Raw genomic sequence first — 20146 nt, 5'->3', positions numbered from 1 at the left:
ATGGCAGTGCTTGTGGTTTGTGCACTCCTGTGCCTGTCCGGTTGGGTCTCTCTCTACTTCCTCCTGTGTAACATTAATGGGTCCCGGAGTGACGAGTGGAACTGTCGTCTTGTCACCCTGTTGCACGGCATCTTGGTAGTCTGTATCACTGCATACATAGGCTATGTGGATGGACCCTGGCCTTTCACTGATCCAGGTAGGATATCCTCCATCTGTAGATAAACCTATTAGAATTTAATTTGTACATTTTGTTCATTTGTATTGTAACGACATAATTACAAACAATGAGGGCAGTCTCAGTGATTTAAAGAGTATAATTTTAGCTTTAGTGCTTCACAACATTATGTTGTAAATGCTACTTAAGTAGCAACACCTTGTGAATTCACAAGGTGTTCATTCATACATTCAGGGCTGCATCTCACTTTATGCCAATCATTTTCTCAATGATTAATATCAGAAAATGGTTAAAATAATGCCCATCAAATGTACACTGAGCCTGAAGTGACATTTTCACATTTCATCACTTGATTTGTCAAACCAACAGTCCAAAATCCAAATATATTAGTCTTGTAAGAAAACCAAAAGCAGCAGATTGTCACAATTTAGAAACTGAAACTATGTGTTCATCATAAGTATCGTTTCTGATTAAGTTTTTGATGATTTAGTAACCAATAAATCAGCTATTTTTTTCTTAGCATGTTGAGATAGTTAAGCGTTACTTGAAGTAGCTGTAAGTTTGTGCAATACAGGGACTGAATCCTTTTAGCTTTTATTTCTTCATCATGCATTGCATAAGTTCTTAATCAGGATAATAACATGTTGCAGTGATTGCATGTTTGTGGTTTTTTTTGGCTTGTATTTCAAATGTGTGCTAACAAAAAAATGTCTGTTTGTGGTGTTAGGTACCAAGAATACTCCTCTACAGATAACTGCCATGGTGTTGAGTCTGGGCTACTTCATTTTTGATATGGGCTGGTGTGTGTACTTCCGCACAGAAGGACCCGTTATGCTGGCCCACCACACCATGAGCATCCTGGGAATCCTGCTGACCCTGTGGTTGGGGGAGTCTGGCATTGAGTGCTGTGCTGTACTCTTTGGCAGCGAAATCACCAACCCCCTCCTGCAGGCACGCTGGTTCCTCAAACAGACAGGACATTACGGGACGCTGCTGGGGGACGTTGTGGACGTCCTGTTTGTGCTGCTGTTTGTGGCGATGCGAATCTTCGTGGGAGGCACAATGCTGTACTGTGAGCTGATCGCTCCAAGACCCAGATTCTTTATCAAGTGTGGGGGAGTGGCTATGTACGCTCTGTCATGGGTGTTCATGGTGGACATTGTTCGATTTACTGTTCGGAAGAGCAAAAGTTGGCACAAACAGCAGAGAGACCAACAAGGGGCGGTAGTAGCTAATGGCCAAGGAAAGAAGTATAACTGATCAGCTTCTGTTTGTCTGAAGAAAAACTATTTACATTAAGTATGTTTTTTGGACACACAAGAGAAATAACAAGGAAAGTCAACTTTTTGTATATTAAACTGAGATGTTAAAGGGGATATTTCAAAGTATATATCAAGGAATGTCCTGTGATTTGTATCTATAGAGTCCAACACCTGTGCATTTTGAAAAAAAAAAAACATTTTTTATGCAGATATTGCTGCTGAACATGTTAGATTGTTGTGTCAAAGGTGCAGAATAAACAACATAGATTAAGATTTCCACTGAAAACCAAAGCACTTTCTATAAACACATGAACAGATGGTGCTTTCAGTTGCAGTGAACTGTGGCCTAGTGATTTGTTTTGGTGGAGGCTTACTATTAAGAAATAGACAGTTTACATGTACAGCCCATGGTCTTTGTGAGTCATATCAAAAAATTATTTTTGGTTTCTTATCAGTCTTAGTTGGGGGTTTATTTGGGTTTTGTTTGCTTTTGTTTTATTTTTTGTTTTTTGTGTATGTGAAACTTTGAGCAGATGTGAAAGGTATACTCAGGTAGGTGAAGTCATACCAGAAGCTTGGGATGAAATGCAGATAAATGACTTTGATTACTTTGTTTAATCCAGTTTATCATGTTTAGCTGCTGTTTCAAATCCTATTCCAGAGCCTGCACATAAGAGCACTTCCCTGACATAGTCTTACTTTGGTAATAGCAATATTTGGATATTTATGTTAAACTATACATTTCTTTGAATGATGATGGTGAATGGTATCAGAATTTGAAGTCTAGACGGTATTTGAAGTTATTTGATTTGTCACTGTACCAACTATGTAAGCAGTTATCTGCTTGGCTTCTTTCTATTCGAGAAAGAAGTCACACAAAAGATCCACACTCTTTACCAATAACTCATTATTATATAATTAATAGTGCAATGTTTCAATCTCACGAAGATCTTTGTCAGTCATAGTCAAGACTTGACAAATTTAATATTTTCATGCAGATCTTTTGTCTGACTTCTCCTTAAGGTTAATTTTTTTGATCCAGCACCTGTACATTTTTCTTTGGATGTGCACATTCTACACTCCGTCTTGATTTTTGAGACAAACATGTTTCTGTGTGCATCAAGCATGCCACCCTCTGACAGATAACATGATGAAAACTTGTGCTGCTACGCATTTGACTGCATAAACTTTTGTTTCAAGCTAAAATGTTGTGTTCCAATTTTTATTAAGTCTTAACCCACATCAGTGACACATACATACAAATAGGGCTGAGCAATAACTAGCATTTCTCTCAGTAAAATCACATTGATATGATATAATCATATCAGGTTATCGTTTCACAAAAATCTGTTGTCTGATTAAATTGTGATTATGATCTAACAAAGAATGTTATTTAATTTTTGGATTTACATGTGTGAAAAGTTTTATCTGAGTGAAGTCAGTCGTAGTATTTTGTGTGTGATTTTGCAAACACTTGTCATATTATTGGAAAAGTATTCCTCTTAATATTGGGATTTTTATGTCAACCATATCATCCAGACACAAGTGCAACATGGGATGAAGACAAGTGAATTGTTACGTGTAGAGAATGATAATGCTCAGCTCACACCATGACTGAAACAGTGTTCACTGTTGTGCTCAGACTTTATATCTGTGTTGTCTTTATTGTCTTGTATTTTATTTTAGTGGACACAAATTTAAGCAGTAACGTGCTAAAACACTTGTTTTTCAATCGTTTGTACATTTATGTTTTAAATGTTATGTGTTGCTCTCATCTACCTGTTTACTTGACTGCTACTGTTCAGAGTCATGTCACCGATATATCTACATACAGTATCTACAAAGCAAAAATCAAACTGGTGTGTGCCTTAGTTATCTGAATGTATTGCCCTTTTTGTTTGTATTGTTATCTTTTTTGTCTGCTCTGTATTGTAAATCCTATAGCATAGATATAGGAGTAAAGAAGAACTACATTTACTTTATGGTTTCATGATTTTAATAAACTCTTTAGCCTTTGTAATCCATGTGTGAAATGAAATAAAAATCTGGTGGATTGTTTTTATGCTTCAGAATAAATTTTACAAGTTTCAAGTTTAAAAGTTACAAGTTTCCAACTACGCACATGTCATATTAACATTAAATACTGCAATTACTCGGCTGTATCATTAGACTGAGGCTGAAGTTGCCTCACATGACCACATGATGGTGTCATCAATTATATATGACTGATCAGTGAGGAAAGAAACAAGTCATTTGACAATGATACAATAAATACATTAACAAACTAAGAAAGCTGCTTTTAACTGGAAATAGTATCACAGTTCTAGTTAAACAACAGTGAGTCATATTTTAATTTAGTTGTAGGCTACACTAATTACCATAAAAGGCTTGTAGATTGCCATTATAGTTTTATTTCTTTCTGTTCTTTTTAGCAATAATGCAACTGTTTAAAACATTTTTGTGAGCACACAAAGTTTAATATACTGTACCACACTGTATGTTACACACTGGTGTCAGCTTCCAGAAGGGCGCATAATTAGATAGGAACGCAGAACACTATAATAAACATGTAACAGGAAACATACAAACAAACAAATTGACCAAAAGACAGTGGAGAAGTATAATTGCGCATATTTCCCATATTTCCATGTGGACTAACAGATTCTGACAGATTCAAAACAGCCCTTTTGAACCACCATTACCAATCATATGCTAAGCAATTAGATGTGTGATATTGTGATGTGAACTTCATCTTCTTCTCTCAGTTGGATTAAATTACAAAGACTCATGTGTAACTGAACACTTGTATATACACAGTGGACTACAAATAGAATCAGTGAAGATAAATTGCAATACTGCAATCCTGATCTTGGTCTTGATCTCTTGTGTACTCTGACTCTGCGGACACAATAAATGAATCAAAGCCTCCAGACAGTTTTATGTGTCAGACTCTTTTGCTTTTTTCTCCATTTCTTACATTGTGTTGTACAAACAGCCATCTGAGTGGTTTATCCCTCTCTGTCTTTTCCTCTATAGACACATTAAAGACATTTCTTCAGAAAACTGAGTGTCTTTTTGGTGGACAAAGGACTGGACTGTAAAATGTGAATAATCAGCATAATGACTGTTCCCCCAGTCTCAGACCAACCACATACTTGGCAAGAGCACAGACATGAAAACCATGACGTAATTATATAACAACATACATACATCACCAAGCTGATCAACCACCTAAAGCAAAGTGCATCCTTACTGACAAGTTTTATTAAAGACTAGTTTCCCTGCCATGGAAAAGTAAACAATTAAGCATCTTCATTAAAACAACTAGGCCTACTAGAGCTGCAGAAACATATCAACAATTTTTATTATCTGTTAATGCACAGTTTTTTAGTTGGTTAGTCTATAAAACTTGCTTGGTCCGATCAAGTGTCAAACCAAAATACATTTATTTACAATGATATAACAAGAGAACATCTTCAAATCCTCACATCTGAGAAACTGAAAATATATGTTGTAAATCATCATATGTCATGACTAATGTTATTTAACTAATAAACATGAACAACTTCATTTTTCTTTCTCTATCACAAAGATTTTGATCATGTTTAATAGCTGAATAATCCGTTAGTTGATCTACTAATTGGGCTATAATATAGGACTGCGACTACCAATTATGTTCAGTGTTCAGTGTATTAATCGATTTAATCTATAAAATATCAACAAGAAGTTCCCGGAGTCCAACGTGATATGAAAGGACTTTTTGTTTTGTCTGACCAGGAGTCCAAAACCATAAATATATATAATCAGTGTACTATAACAACAAACACATATAAGAAAATACACCTATCTGAGAAGCTGGAGCCGATGGATTTTAGCTTAAAAACACCTCAAATTGTTATTAAATTATAAAAATGTATGTTTTACTTTTCTGTCCATACACTACTTAAAATGTTTTTTTTCCCAAATATATGAAATATGATACAAAATAAAAAATTGTTATTTCATTCATTTTTAAATTACTTATCAGATGAAGGTCCGATAAACAAAATAAGAATTTTCTGGCAATTATTTGATAGTTCAGGCTTTATAGGGTTAATTAATCGACTAATTAATCGACTAATTAAAGGTCTAATATAACACTTTAGGAGTTTATTGGTCTTACTTTATACTTACATGCGTATATTATAGGTATAAATTAAATACAGTTAGACTGAATATAACCCCATCATAGTTACCATATTGTAATTCTGTAACACTGTTGTACAGACACATAGAGTTTTCCCATCTCTCCCGGCGGAAGTGGTTAGTGGAAGCGCTACTGGACTCCTAAAGCTAGCTGGCTAGGGCGTTGCTAGCGGCAGAAAGTGGGATTTTTTTTATACCTTTCCGCAAGTTATATCCCTGTACAAATAACACCCTGCGTTTGGAAAACTGGCGTTTGATGTTCCCTCAAAAGTTTAAAGCGCCTCTGTGGTTTTTTTTTTTGTGTGTGGCTGTTTACAGAGGAGTGGTTGTTACTTTTTTGTCCCGTTAGCTGGCCACATAGCATAGCCTGCTTTTCCATCCACGGGAATTCAGCCGAGAAAAACGACTCAAATCTGGAAACATGGAGTCAAGGGACGCTACGCTGCTGTGCTAACTCCGACTTCACTGGATTGTCTTTTACTCAAGGAGACTTTTTTTGTTGTTGAAGGGACATAACACGGAGACATATCGCCTGCAAGCCACAGTCAGCCAGCCAACATTCATGCGGCGCTTGTGTTGTTGTATATGTATTTTTCGGTCGTCGGCCGGCTCATTGTTGTGAACGGGAGTTTGCTTAGTTTGCAGTCGAAACACAAGAGCACACGAAGCAAAGTTTTTTTTTTTCCTCTGCTGAAAGAGCTCATCTGTTTTTGTTAGCTGGTAGCGAGACAAGATTCAACGCCAGCTCAACAGGATTTTTTTTTGCTAAATGAAAAAAATGAAGAAGAACAACAATACGATTTTTATGAATCGATCATCTTAACCCAGTGTTGTTTGTTCTGAATCTATCGTATATATAACATTTAGCTGTGTGCTTGTTTTTGTTTTTTTGCGCTAATTTGTAACACACGGGTCGCTTCAACTCGCTATTGAATCCTGCTCTTCTCATGGTCACGGGAGAGTCGTCCACACAGCCGCAGACAGGCATTTCTTGGAGCAGGGAATACCAAATGGGACTGGAGGAAATTCCAGCATCTTCAAAGATCATTTAGGCAACCGAGGCCATTCAGCCCGAGCAAGGAGGTGCACGCAGACGGACTACCCTACATCGCTGGGCCAAAGGTGGGGATACTGATTGGGTCCTCCACACCTCCATATCGGCAAAAACAAAGTCTGGGATGTGAATGGAAAAGGATTCATACATGCACATGCACGACAACGTATGCCAGCTGGAGCAGTATATTTATTCTTGTTGCCAACATATTGTGTATAGCCAGGGGTAAGGATATCATCTGACTGTTCAGCTAATACCACCGAGGCCCCCCCTTTCGATTCATTTTTAAAGTCTGCACTGTAGATTCCTTGCTGCTATTCAGATTTTGACAAGGAGTATTGGTTGACAGATAGCATATAGGTAGTATTTTTCTTCCTCTGGTGTTTGGACGTGCCTTACCACACAATCCGACAGAGTTTCCCCCTGCAGTTAATTTATTTCCAACATCATCCTCATCTTCCTTGCCCACTTCAGACGAATGACAGAGAAGGACGCTCCATTAAATCGCCTCATCACACTCTGGAAAATGTTAATCGGATATAATTTGCTGCAAATCTAGAACCGGAAGCCCAATGAGTGACACACAGTCCAGCTTCACTGACAGGTACAGTATACCACCACCTTTTCTTTTTTCCCCTCCTTCTCTATCCATGCACATTCCTCATGCACAAATGCAGCCCTCAAAGAAATGAAACAGAACATTTAGTTAAAAAGTTGTTTGATTTCAGATGAATGATGTTAATATGAAACAGAACCCACAGGCTGATGAAAATATGTTTTACGTGGTCTCAAGAGAAGCACTTCTTTGTGGTGATTTGCTCAGTAATAACTGTGTTATACAATCTAATTACTAAGGAGAGACATCAGATCTTGATGGAAACTCTGCTGATCTCAGCATGGGTAATGGAGTTCTCTGCAGACAGTAAAGTACTACTTGTACAAGGAGTGAGAAGGCCTGCCACTGTTTGTGTGCCAGGGAACAGTCATCTGTGATCCCTGTACACCTTTCAACATCACTATTACCCCTAAGCCTTTAAAGCTTACCCTCTCCTACACCTATTAAAACAATCTCCGGATTTAGACCAAACCTAAACTCCGTCAACTAATCACCTTAACTGAGGCATCATCCAATTTAAACGCAAAGCTCGGACACTGTTGTCAACAACAGCGGGCTAAGTAATGTGTCACAGCTTGAAAAACCCTGAATAGTAGAGAGGTGTGTGTCTGTGTTATAGTAATCCATTGAGATACACATTTCCAATACGCAACAGTACATGTATGAATTCTTCTGATATTTTCTACTAGGAGAATGAAGAGGTTTCTATTCTCTAAATGATGTATTCTGGCAGGGCAACTGAGGCTTGTTGTATTACGTCAAGCCTTCCCACCTGAATCCCACATACCTGCCAGGAGAGCAGGCCAATACACTGGAATGTGGATGTCAGATTCAGGGCTGAAGGAAGCTCATTGCACAGTTTGGGAAATGAAATATTCTCATGGCTGGGGCATGAGCTCGAGGCTAAAACCCAACCCCATTTTTCATGACCCCCCTCCCCCACTGCAATGATGACAGCAGTGGCTAGCACCAACTGCAATTGCGGTGCTGTTTATTATGTTTTTGTTTTGTTTTAGGTTTTTCTTAACAGTTCCACTACAACGCTGTGCACGGCACTGATGACTTAATCTGTGCAGCTGCTGTGATGTCGGGTGGCTTTCATCAGTTAAAAGAAGAAGTCCGTTCTTTCAGATCACTTCAGTAAACCTGTAATGAAATTCACAGTGCAGCTGATAGTCAGATAATCCACAGTGATGCTATTGATCTCATGATAAACGCAGTGTTAGGTTTTATTGCTACGAGGCAGGGTGGTTTGTCTAAAAAATATCATCATGTATTTGGTCAGCTCAGATTTGATGCTGCATGTGAGGGCTTGAATGTTAATCTGTTGTCCATTGATCTTTATTTTAGTCACAGCATGTAGACTGACACCTTTTTTAGAGCGAGCTTGTTCATCTGGTTGTTGTTTTTCTTACAAGCTTTGTGTCATAAAAGTCAAAATTGTCACAGTACCAGTAGAGCCTGATGCGGGCTGTTACATTCATGCAAAACAAATAAATGCAAAACACTGTGACAGCACCCTGGATGGTCTGCAGCCGGCTTGTGTTGAACATAAACTCTGTTGCAACAATATGAGAGCTGGCCTGCAGTTGCAATTATTGTTCAGGCTGCAGCAGTTTCGGAGGGCGTTTTCTTCCACAGTGGCTGATGATAATAACTTTATTGATTCCCCCTCCATTCCTTAAGTGAATCTGTATTTCCCTGTCCTTGCTTTCTCTCCCTGGCGGTGCGGGGTAGTGCATTTTGTTTTTGTTCAGTTGGCCATGGTGGGAGTGCACATCTAACATCTATTGGGGTTGGGCTGCCAGCCGGTGGGTCAGTTTAGTGTGCTGTTAGCTCTTTGTCATAGAGTTCTGCTGATCTCCACGTTTTTCCCACCCCCCCACCCCCCCCCCCTGAGGCCCTCCCGGGAAGTGGTGCTGGTGACATCACTAATAGTAAACAATAGCTTTCAGTGGGAGCAAACTGGCTGTCTGCTGTATGCTCCTCTCAGGTCCATCAGTGTAGGTCAGGTACATTCAGGGAGGCTGGTCGGAGTTCGTTATTCCCGTCGGAGGAAAAGAGTCGGCAGTGATGCATTATGTCTGTGGCAGGTTAATTATAAAAGGAAAAGAACCCAACAGTTATTTATGTATCTTTAAGCGTATCATTTAGTCATGACATGCCCAAATGCCCACCGCAACTTACCAGAATGCAAAGCGATATCTTCAAAGTGTTTATTTTGCTTGGCAACAGTCTGAAAACTCAAGAGCATTCAATTTTACAATGCAAGGAAACAGAGTAAAGCATGCAGCAAATTTGAAATGCTTTGAATTTGAACTCGATGAATGACCTGAAAGGGTAAATCGATTATAAAAATCATGATCTATAATTATTATGTCAGTGGAATAATGAAGTAATTATGTCAGCACCAAATGATAACAGGGCACCGGAGTTGAAATTTGCCTTAATGCGGCATAGGAATTTGTTTTCTCATAACGAATGTTTTCATGAGTGGTTCTGACAGCTCGGTCTGCTCATAATGCGTCTCCTGTATTTGGCAGCCCTCCCTGATAATGCAGTATGCTCCTACTCCATCTAGTCAGCACTGATACTGGGGTGGCTGTGTCAGCTGCTCTGAACTGTGCATTAAAATGAGTATCCAGAAGTCATTTAGAGCTGTGATCTGAAGTGCAAAGGCTCCAGCTGTGCATGCAGTGGGGAGCGGCAGTATTAACACACAAACATGTTTCCCACAACTGAAAGGACAAGATAAAAAGAAGTAGGGGGAAAGAAACTCAAGTTTAAGTCAAAATTAACATATGAAATTAATTTAGTAATAAATATTTAAAACATTAGCCTGCAGGAAAGCTTGAAGCGGTAAGATACGCTGTCATTTCCAAGTAGGGCAGTGAAAATAGACAGCTATACAACTGTATGCATTGTATGGGAAACACATAGCACCATTTGCTGAGTGAGATATGACCTCGCGGAAGTGTCATTTTATGGTATTATGATGCAATGTTATTTAGCTAAAGACTCTTAATATCTTATCTGCTCCATCCAATTGGTGGCATATATAAAAATACTGAAGAAATGGGGACACTACTTGTATAGTCTCATGAAATCAAACCCAACACCTCTGTAATAAATCCAACCTTTATAATAAGAGTATAATATTGAGAATTGGTTGAAATTGTGTCAAAAAAAAAGTTGATTTAATTCCCTGGTTCATTTGGAGGTTGTAGTTTGTGGTGGTGCTCTGAAAGGTGTTTCTAATATTTTGTCCACCAATGGTAAACACTATTGATCATGAAAGTACTAACTAACAGCAAGTTAACAAGGAGTAGCATGTGCACAGTTGTCCGCTGTTACACGTCAATCTAGCGAAAGTAAAAACAACTCAATGGAAAACTGGATTACCTCATTGATTTGTAATTATGTTGGACAATGATCTGGTCTCAAATCCTGTATCTGTTTTATCTTTTGAAATTCTATGTTAATATTACGTGTTGGTGTCATTGTATATTTTTTGCTATAAGGGCAATAATAGGGCATCCACAAGTACAGCTGTTAAAGATATGATCTTCCAATTTTCAACATGTGTCGTCAATATATTAACAAGACAGACACACTCAAGTAAAAGTCGCCAGTTAAAAGGAAAACTACTAGTTAATCGACAACACAAATACTCTAACTCTTCCATAATTGGTCTAATATTCTTGTCTTATATGAGTTCCTGACACATTTACTCCATCTAATAGTTATGTGAATTATGGTTGTAATGACCAGTATTTGGTTATAAAGTGGTTATCATTGTGCTGTGTTGACTTTTCACTCAGGCCAGGTTATTACACTGTTACGGTTGGCAGTGATGCATTTTACACAACACTCTTGAAATATGTTTTGTGATTGGCGACAGGGTCACATTTTGGTAAAGGTGGAAAGCTTTATAGTCTCTTTGCAGCAAAAACTGCTGCAGTGTTTTCTAAGTGTTTCTTGGTGGTTTATGAGTGAAGCTGGCCTTGAATTATCTACATTGAATCGTATCAGCTACTGAGTGTCAGCAGCGAGCGAGTGGCCAGATTCAGTTTTGTTTATTTATAGAATGTAAATGAGGAGCTTAGGAAGACTGCTCACACCTGGATGTCACTTTGGCAGGCACACACCAACTCTCACCATACTCTGTTCATTCTTGCCAGGTCCCATTTCACTCTTTTTCACACACTCTCTCCATCGCATTCATCACTTATTCAATTCTTTTCATCGGTCAGTCCCAGTCTCTTGTTATCACCACTATTATTACTTATCATCACTCTTTCTTATGCATCCAGGTAGCCAGTACTTACTTTTGTATCACATTTGCTTTCAATAATTAGCAAAGTATGAATGAAAAATCGACAAGTCAAAATGAGTTGCCTCTTCTGTGGTTTTAACCTTGATCCTCTTTTGTGTCTTTAAAGGGTGTTAATATTTTTCCTGCAGTTATCTTAGTCAAGAGAAACCTGGCTAGAAGGAAAGAAAAGACGGTGAGATAGAAAAGGAGAGGGAGCCGCAGAGAGGAAAAGAAACGGGCGATGCCCCAGGGTTGATGATGTTGGATGGTGGGTGGAGTCGGAGCATTAGCTGGGGTTCTTATGTGCAGGGGGGAGTTGGGGTCTATCACCCAGCCCTGTGATGCTGATGCTTGTGGACACTCTCTATAGTCCTCCCCTGTTAACCAAGAAGGCTTCAGGGCCCAAACATTACTTTCACTTCACAAAAGACATGATCACAACAACAGATAAAAAAGAGGACAAGGGAAGAGAGCTGTCTGGCTAAAGTGTCATGAAGGGTTGGGTGATGTTCTCCATAGTCAGATCTTCCTACCGTCACCCTGTGACACTGTGTCACTGAAATGAGAGTGGACTATTTCTCTCTCACTCACTCATTCTCTCTCAGAGTGAACAAGGCCACAGTAGGATAACGAATACAGTCTATTATGTTATTGTTTTTATTATTATTGTTCTTATTTATTAGCTGCAACCAGCACCGCATCAGAGTGTGTTCAGTGTGGCTGGCATCGTCATTACTTACCACCACAACCTTCTCAAACCAGAGAAAATAAACCATCTTGTTTATTAGTTAAAATCTGTAGGTAAAGTCTCACATAACTCCAGCATAAATGTAAAATTGTGATCTTTCATTGTTTCTGGCTTTGTGTTTATTTTAATAACACAAGGAGACTATTTATTTGAGGACATTGGACAATTGTTTGTGTAGGATTTAAAGGCCGCCATGTAAACTGAGATTGTTTTATTTTAGTTCTTTGATTTTTGCTTTTTATTTATTAAGGCCTGTTTGGTTATTTATTATTCTTTGTGTGGGGTATGGTTGGCCTGGTGTCACAGCCCGTCCATTTCATCACTGAAAAGAACATTTATTTCTGTAGCCCTGCAGTAGACAGAATATTTTACTATCTATTGTCTGCTTACATTGAGGTATTTGATTGCACTTTAACAGCTAATCTGAATAGCCCAGTTTATATGTGCAATATTTTGAGGTAAACAAGTTGTTTTTTTAAGTCAGTGTTGACAATAAAGCTGCTTTTGACTTTAATTGTTGACTGAATATTGTGCAGTGTTTGGGCCTTTGGATATAGTATTGTCTCATCTCCAATTTGGGGAACTCCCACTTAGCCAATGAAATAACAGACATGAGAATGAGGTATTACATAATTATTATTTACTTTTACTTGGTGCAACAATATCACAGCATCATTTTAGCATAATTATCTTTTTATATCACAATTCAAATCATATCCATAACGTTAACTAATCTTAAGGGGTGCAGAACAAAGTTTTGGTGAGCACTAAGCAGGGATATGGAGAACGGAGAGGTAGGGTGGAGAAGAGACTGCAAACTGGTTGGTAATTAAGGATTTTAAATCAATCACTCATGCTGATTAACGGGAATCGAGTCGCTCGACCAGAACCAGCTCTAAATGCACAAAATAAGACACAGATTCAAGTTTAAAAAAAAATTATAACATCTTCATTTTGATAATACGTTTGTTTAAATCACCTTAATATCAGTTTAGGAAAAAACAGTCGGCGATCATCCCTTCAGTCGTTGATATACAATCTGATCACCAATCAGCGCTAGCCTCGTGTCATGTCCTCACATGTCCATGTAAGGGTTTTGTAGCCATGAACTAGGGTAGTGCCCTCGAGCTAACTGTGAGACTTGTGAAGCCGTGATATTCTGCAGACTGCACAATGTCCAAAAGATATGAAGGAGATTTATCTTTATTTCTCTGTTTTTACTGGGAGAGTTTTAAAAAGGACAGCGACTGCTAATAAAGTCTTTATCTGGTTGATTGATTGTGATACAGTTACTGTAGCATGTGCTGTCTGCTGGACTGTTTGTGTACGTCTGCGCCATCTTTCTCTGATATAGTCGGACATAGTTGACATTAGAAAGCAGCTTCTCTGCCGTTCTAATTGGATGTGATTTTATGTGGCACGTTGAGGCTCCTCATCCTGGGGTCTCAGAATTGGGATGCTTTATTTGAATGTTGTCTCTTTGTGCCAGTAGAAGCTGTACTGTAAAACTAGAGCAGCAACCTGCTGTTGCACTGTGATTAATCTTACACTGCCTGTCTCTGCTGATTCAGGGGTGACTAGACAGGCTGATACACCATTGCAGTTCCTCGAAAAGAACCGCTTCCATAACAGCAGGTTCTGTCACCAACCTAGAGGCATGTTGCTTTGTCTGAATGACTTTAGATTGCTTTGATAGCAGAAAGACAGTGGATAAAAAAAGGAAGGTTAGAAGGAGAAAGTGCAGGGATATACTGTTAATAATTACGTCTTTGCTATAATAAGCTTTGGTGTAGATATTTTTGTTGTTCCTTGAAAGTCCAAATAACTTTCTCTGTGATGAATCAGTCAGCATATGAAGTATTGTCTCACATTCAACAAGCCAGATGGTTTTAGTGAGTATTGACCAATCGATATAAGGACTTGGAGCTTTGAAGAGAATGCAGCATTAGTAATGTGGTTTTAACGCAGGTTGCGTCACCTTAAATGTCATAATTGGCCAGCTTGTAACAGCCATTAATACATCTCTGAGGTTGTTAAAGGATATCAGACACAGAAAGTCAGTGCAACCAGGTGTCCGTGTTCCCCTGCCAGACACATTAACCTACAGTGTAGTGCTAAAGTCAACAGGTAAATCAATTAACAGAAAAATGTTCCCCTAACCAACTAAACGCAACAAAAAACGTACTAAAGAGAAAAAAATGCTTTTGCAGGAAAGTTGCTCCTTGATCAGGGAAGTTCTCAGGTTTTTTGTGGCAGGGCTCCTGACCAGCTGCGGTGTGCACAGTGTAGCATGTTGAACCGGCTCCTTTCCTTTTTTCAGTGCTGGAGGACAGCAGACAGCATAGCGTGAAGAAATGTCTATCCCCCAGCCCTCATGTCAGGAATCCTGATGAGGTTTATTGGGGCAGAAAGGGCACCGTTTTCCCCCTGAGGCTGTAGCTTGAGCTCCAGAGCTATTCCTCTTGTCTCTCCAACACACACCACACCTCTCTCTCTCGCCGTCTGTCTGATTCATACACTCACCTAATGCTCTCTCTCTCTCTCTTTTGAACTCTTTATATCAATGAACACATTGATACAAGGTGGCTTAAAGGAGTATCGCTGTGTGGGTGTAGACTGCTCCTTTCTCAGTGGCTGGGAGTGGAAAAAATAGTGACGTCATGCCGGCTGTGTGTTTGTGTGTGTGTATGCACCCACATTGTGTGACTCAGGTGTATAGATGAGATAAGCAGTGTGTGTTTTCTCCCATTGGCAGTCTGTAGGCTTGCATCAGGCTGCTCAAGAGACTGTATCATTACACAGCCTTGAGATAGATTCAGAGACAATTTTAAAGAGGTGGCATGAACGGCTGGCTGGTTGAATGGGAAATATTGTAAAGTATGTTCCATAGGCTACTCGACAGGCCAATGGCGTGACTCAGCACAAAACACAGCTGAGGAGACGGTGCTGTCACCACACAGCTCCGTATCAGTACTGCCAAGTTCTACAGTGTAATCCAGCATCTGAGGATGTCAGTACTGCAGTGTGCAAGGTTATGTTGTATTTCACCTCCTGCTGGAATGAAACACACCTCAGTCTGATCTCCGCAGCCTGAGGGCAACACCCAAAACTGTCCAATCCTCTCATAGTTTCAGACAGGCCGCACCTCCTACAGCTTTTAACAGCACCTGAGAGCAAACATTACTGCAGGAACTTCATATAGCATTTTATCATTTAACATTATAGTCTGAAACGTTTTTATTATTTGATCTAGCATACTCCTGATTTGCTTTTTTAGCGTCGGCACATATACGATCTGACAAGTAATCTGCGTATTTGTGCTAAAATTGATTGAAGGAGGAACTGAGAATAACCTGAAGTGTTTCCTCTGAATGTTACATGAGTTGGTCTAGTTCCTTATTGTTCAGTGTTTTCCTTCCTCTTCATTTTAGGAGACCCTTTCACAGAAATAGCTGTGTGTCGGAGTCCTGCTCCCTTAGGGCTGTTCGTTCCTCCCTCCTCCACTACTCTCTCACTCTCTCTCTTTCTCTCTCTCTCTCTCTCTCTCTGGTTTGGTCTGGTCCCGGCCTCTCTTGCTGCCACTGTTGCTGCAGTTGACCCAGCTCTGCCACAGTTTTCCATCAAAACACCAAACCTCAATGGAGCATTCAAGCCCAGGCCCGCTGCAGTCCCTCCCTCCCCTCTCCTCTCCTCCCCTCCCATCCCACCCTGTTCTGACTCTGCCTTCTTTCTCCCTTTCACTCTCCCTGCAAATTTAATGGCCCTGTCCAGGAAGAGGTCCTAGTTCAGACTTGAAGAATTACAGAGCAGGGTCTGAAAAGTTAAATGAGCCGAGGACAATTGATTCATAAACACTATAAGTAGGTTTTTTGAGACAAAAACACTGTCTTTTGGGTTTTGGTATGTTGTCTGAAGCGTTTCTTTTAAATGTTAAGATCATCTGGGGTCAAAAGTAGAGGAACTGCAATTGCCTGTGTCACTGTTGTACTGTCACACTTTTTTTTATATATATATGACAGTGAAAACTATTTTTAAAGTGCTGCAGCAGAGCAAAGTGGAACTGGGTTCTCGACCTCCTCATGATTTAGTTGTGTTTACCGCTCCGTCTTGACACACGCAATTATTAAGGCCTATGTGTTTCACAGTGATATTAATGATTAAATTCTTGTAGAACTTAAATATTATATTTACTACGGTTCGCATTTATAATATTAGTGTGTATTTTCTCTGTTATCTCAAACTGTGAACCATATTTTATTCTCTATTGTCAGAGTAGAGTAGTATTTAAAAATCATTAGGGCACAGAACAATGAACTACTGTTGTCTACAGGACAGATAATTCACTGCCAATGTGCAACCATCATGATACTACTCTAGAGATTTACTGTGGTAGACATGTAGTTATTCGAGCTATGACTGTGTGTCAGTGATACGTGTCAGTGGAAAATCGAGAGAAATGTCGCCCTGTTACCGAGACCCCTTAATAAGACCAGTCAACCTTGCAGTGACTGGAGTCTGCATGTATCTAGATACAGGGATACTGTAGCAAACATCTCTGAAAGCATGCACCACTTGTTTTCTTGGCTTGTTATCTCATAATTTGCATAGTGACAACTCTGCGGTTTCATTTCCTAATGGCAGCTACTGCTGTATAATACTGGTCAAAAGTTTGGACACACTTTCTTATTCAAATGAATAGGAAGGTTTTGTTACTATGGAAGCACTACTGGGCTAAGGTAAATTACTCAGTACTTAGTAGCCTTCATAACAATAACAGTTCTGTATTTTTAGTACATCTTTGGGTTGAGAAAGCATGCAGTTATTAGCTTCTATTGCATAAGTAACTGTCAGTCAAGTGCATTTAAAAAGTGGTGTTTTTTTATTACAGAACAGAGCAAAAATCTAAACAGAAATGCAATTGATGTGATCAAATAATGCTGTCACTTTTGAACTACCAGCATGAGTTAACATGCCATCTTTGATCAGCTTAGTAGGTCTGTATTTATGTATAATTAAACCCTTTTTGCACACGTTATAATTGAGAAAAGGCAAAAAACAAGAGTGGTTATTCATGAGGCTTGTAAGCCTACCTGTTCATTTGTCTTGCCAATGCATAAATCAGGCATGATGACCTTGTAGTCAGTTAGCTGCTTTGCTAACATGGAGGCTAGGCACTGCAGAGCTTTGTTATGGGAATTAGGCTTGTGGTATTTCCCAGTGACTCATCTGCCTCCTGTGTCAATTCCTCCTTTTCCACCAAATGAAACTTTTGCTTCCATGTTGAAAGTAACATCCCTTTTTTTCACTTTGTAAATTCAATATAGCTGTAAAGTCTGTTTCACACACCCACTAAAATATTCCTCAGTGAAGAAAAACTTCAATCTGTTTGGTTACAGAAAGCTGAACTGATAGGAGAAATTGCAAGAGGAGACTTTCTGTGAAAAACATAATGTGTAATTATGAGGATTATAGGTGTACATGATAAAGGAGTCAAACCAAAATAAATAATAAAGGTGAATTATATCAGATAGCAACACGTTTCACCTTGCTGTAAACTTTGTGTTTGCCAGTTATTTTCAACTTGTTTCTCTTTGTCCATACATGTAGCAGTTTTAATGTAATGAAATGACCCTGTTGAAGTTTTATTCAATGTCACATGTGGCTTATAAAAAATGTGCATATCAGTTTCTTCAGTACAGTTTCTTCTGAAGGCCTGCAGTAGCTCTCTCCGCTTGTCATTTTATTTTTTCTGTGCCTCCCAAGTTGTGATGGAGTTTCTTCTCATCTTTCAGACAGCTCTCTATTAGTAATACTGTGCTGTGTTGTGTTGTGATGTGTAGCTACGCTGTTATCCCGGGTCAATGTTTTTCAATTTTTCTCCCACACTCAGTTTTTTTTTCTAGTTCAGGCAGAAAATCAACATGACAGCAGCACTCTCATTCACCTAGGCAGAAAATTGTCCTCAGAGAGAATAGACGTTTTATTTTAGCCTGTATTTATTTTTATATTGACATTGGAAAAGTGGTTGTCAACAACAAGAGCATCCAGACCTTGAAAATGGTTGTTGCCAGGCACAGGCCCTGGAGTGGTTTGTGTGTTTTCACCAACTTCTACCAAAAGTCCGGGAGGTTCAGGACTCTGTACAGCGGGATACTTTTGGTTTGCCATTTATACATAATATCCATAATTTAAAGTCCCCCCTTCCAATGAAAAAATTGTTTTTCTTCTTGTTCCTACAGTTTAATGTTTGAGCTGAATGATGTATGGGCAGTTTGACACTGAGAGGCTGTTTTCACATTTATCTGCTGAGAGTGGAAAGTTTCTCTGAGCTCATTGAAAATCTGATTTTAAAGGACGGGCCTACGGGCAAGATTTGTGACATCATAACTAGTTTTGGAAACCAATCCGGGTCCTATTGAAGAAGCCTCCAGTCCACATAAACTGAGAATTGACTTTTAAGTGAAGTCGGAGACAGCTTGTGTCCAGTTGTTAAAATTATGAAATGAACTTATTTGCATATTTATAGTTTCTGGATTTTTTAATGAGGGAGAAGATGTAATTTTAAGGATTTAAAAACGATAATTTAACTTGTTTTGTTGGAAAACTATATCAGATACATTATTATTAGAGTTTTTAATGTACATTTTAAAGAGGCCATATTATACCCCTTCTCCACAAGTTTCCACTATACCCTGGGGTATTAATAAAATGCATCTGACGTTCTTTGGTCAAACTACCACAAGGATCAAGCACCACAGCAGCCGTCTCATCCTGTCTAAACAGCACAACAGGTTTGAGTGCCTGTCCCGCCCACCTCACCCCCTCTCTTCCGCAGGGTGTGCCAGCTACCATGACAACTGTTGAGCATGAACCCTGGAGAAACATGGCTGCCAGAGACAACATAGCGGTGCAGTTGACACACCAAACGACTCACGTTATACGCTAGAGTTCGACCGCAGGATCATTTGTGTTTATTCATCCTTAACAGCCAGCGAGCAACGGCAGGCACTGACTAGTCTCCAACCAGCACAGTGATTATTACTGAAGCTCAGCCAGAATGAATCTAAAATAAACTTTGATTTTGCTGTGATTTAATTGCAATAAACGAATCAAATGGATGCTGGAATAGCTACACCATGATGCCGATGTGTAAAAAGTCTGAATTAATGCTTTGTGAGGCCTGTTTGCAAGACGACAAGCAAACAACTTTTTTAAATGCTTGACTTCTGAAAGGCTTTCAGATCGATTAAGGCTATGATAACATTGTAGCATCAACACTCAAAATAACATCATCTAAAGGCATTAATACTACAGTAGCATAGTTTTTTATACACAGATATTGATCTACATGCTGTGTAACTTTAAATGATATAAACTCACTGGCTTCTAAGATATTTATTAGTGGTGACAGCAGCTGAGGTGCTGTGTGACTCTAGTGTTAGCTTAGCTCCAGCTAGGTTGAGAAGCGAGTTTGAGGATAGATCCACTTAATCCCAAAAGTTTAAAAAGTAAACTGATGCCGGTAAACTGCTTCAGATCGGAGCAGAATTGGGTGTTTATTCCTCTAGAAGGTGAGGCGGCAGCAACGCAGGACTATCTGGCGCTGCCCCCAGCAGTCGTCTGAGCAAGTAGCGTCTCCGTCCCCCATCCAGCACCTCACAAATATCATGCCCTTAGTTTAGTTTAGCTTAGTTTAATTAGCTGGGTCCCAGCAGGCACTTGCAAGAAAAACATGGCGGACCTCAGTAAATTTAATGGGTGGAGACTCAGATTGAGGTATGGATGGGGGGG

General features: G+C 39.3%; 2 protein-coding genes across 4 annotated transcripts in view; both read left to right on the top strand.

Annotated features, from left to right (window-relative positions):
* tlcd5a (TLC domain containing 5a) lies at positions 1 to 1909 on the top strand. Its single transcript, XM_062419805.1, has 2 exons — positions 1 to 196; positions 903 to 1909. Exons 1-2 carry the CDS (start codon positions 1 to 3, stop codon positions 1433 to 1435), a joined length of 729 nt encoding a protein of 242 aa, XP_062275789.1. The 3' UTR covers positions 1436 to 1909.
* A 3864-nt stretch (positions 1910 to 5773) lies between these two features.
* arhgef12a (Rho guanine nucleotide exchange factor (GEF) 12a) overlaps positions 5774 to 20146 on the top strand; it is a 41624-nt gene continuing 27251 nt past the window's right edge. For 2 of the 3 annotated variants that reach the window (XM_062419802.1, XM_062419800.1), the window contains exon 1: positions 5774 to 7280. In XM_062419802.1, coding sequence (XP_062275786.1) covers positions 7249 to 7280 — 32 coding nt within the window. In that variant the 5' untranslated portion in view covers positions 5774 to 7248. The remainder of the gene's footprint in view (positions 7281 to 20146) is intronic. The other variant, XM_062419801.1, reaches the window with a different exon arrangement.

The sequence above is a fragment of the Scomber scombrus genome, chromosome 5 (assembly GCF_963691925.1).
Source record: "Scomber scombrus chromosome 5, fScoSco1.1, whole genome shotgun sequence".
In the NCBI taxonomy this organism is placed as follows: domain Eukaryota; kingdom Metazoa; phylum Chordata; class Actinopteri; order Scombriformes; family Scombridae; genus Scomber; species Scomber scombrus.
The sequence above is the reverse complement of the archived record's forward strand: the minus strand, read 5'-3'. Positions and strand labels throughout refer to the sequence as shown.

Coding starts and splice junctions, on each gene's coding strand:
- tlcd5a (XM_062419805.1), top strand. CDS start 1: ATGGCAGTGCTTGTGGTTTGTGCACTCCTGTGCCTGTCCGGTTGGGTC. Junction 197..902: donor CTGGCCTTTCACTGATCCAG/GTAGGATATCCT, acceptor TTGTGGTGTTAG/GTACCAAGAATACTCCTCTA.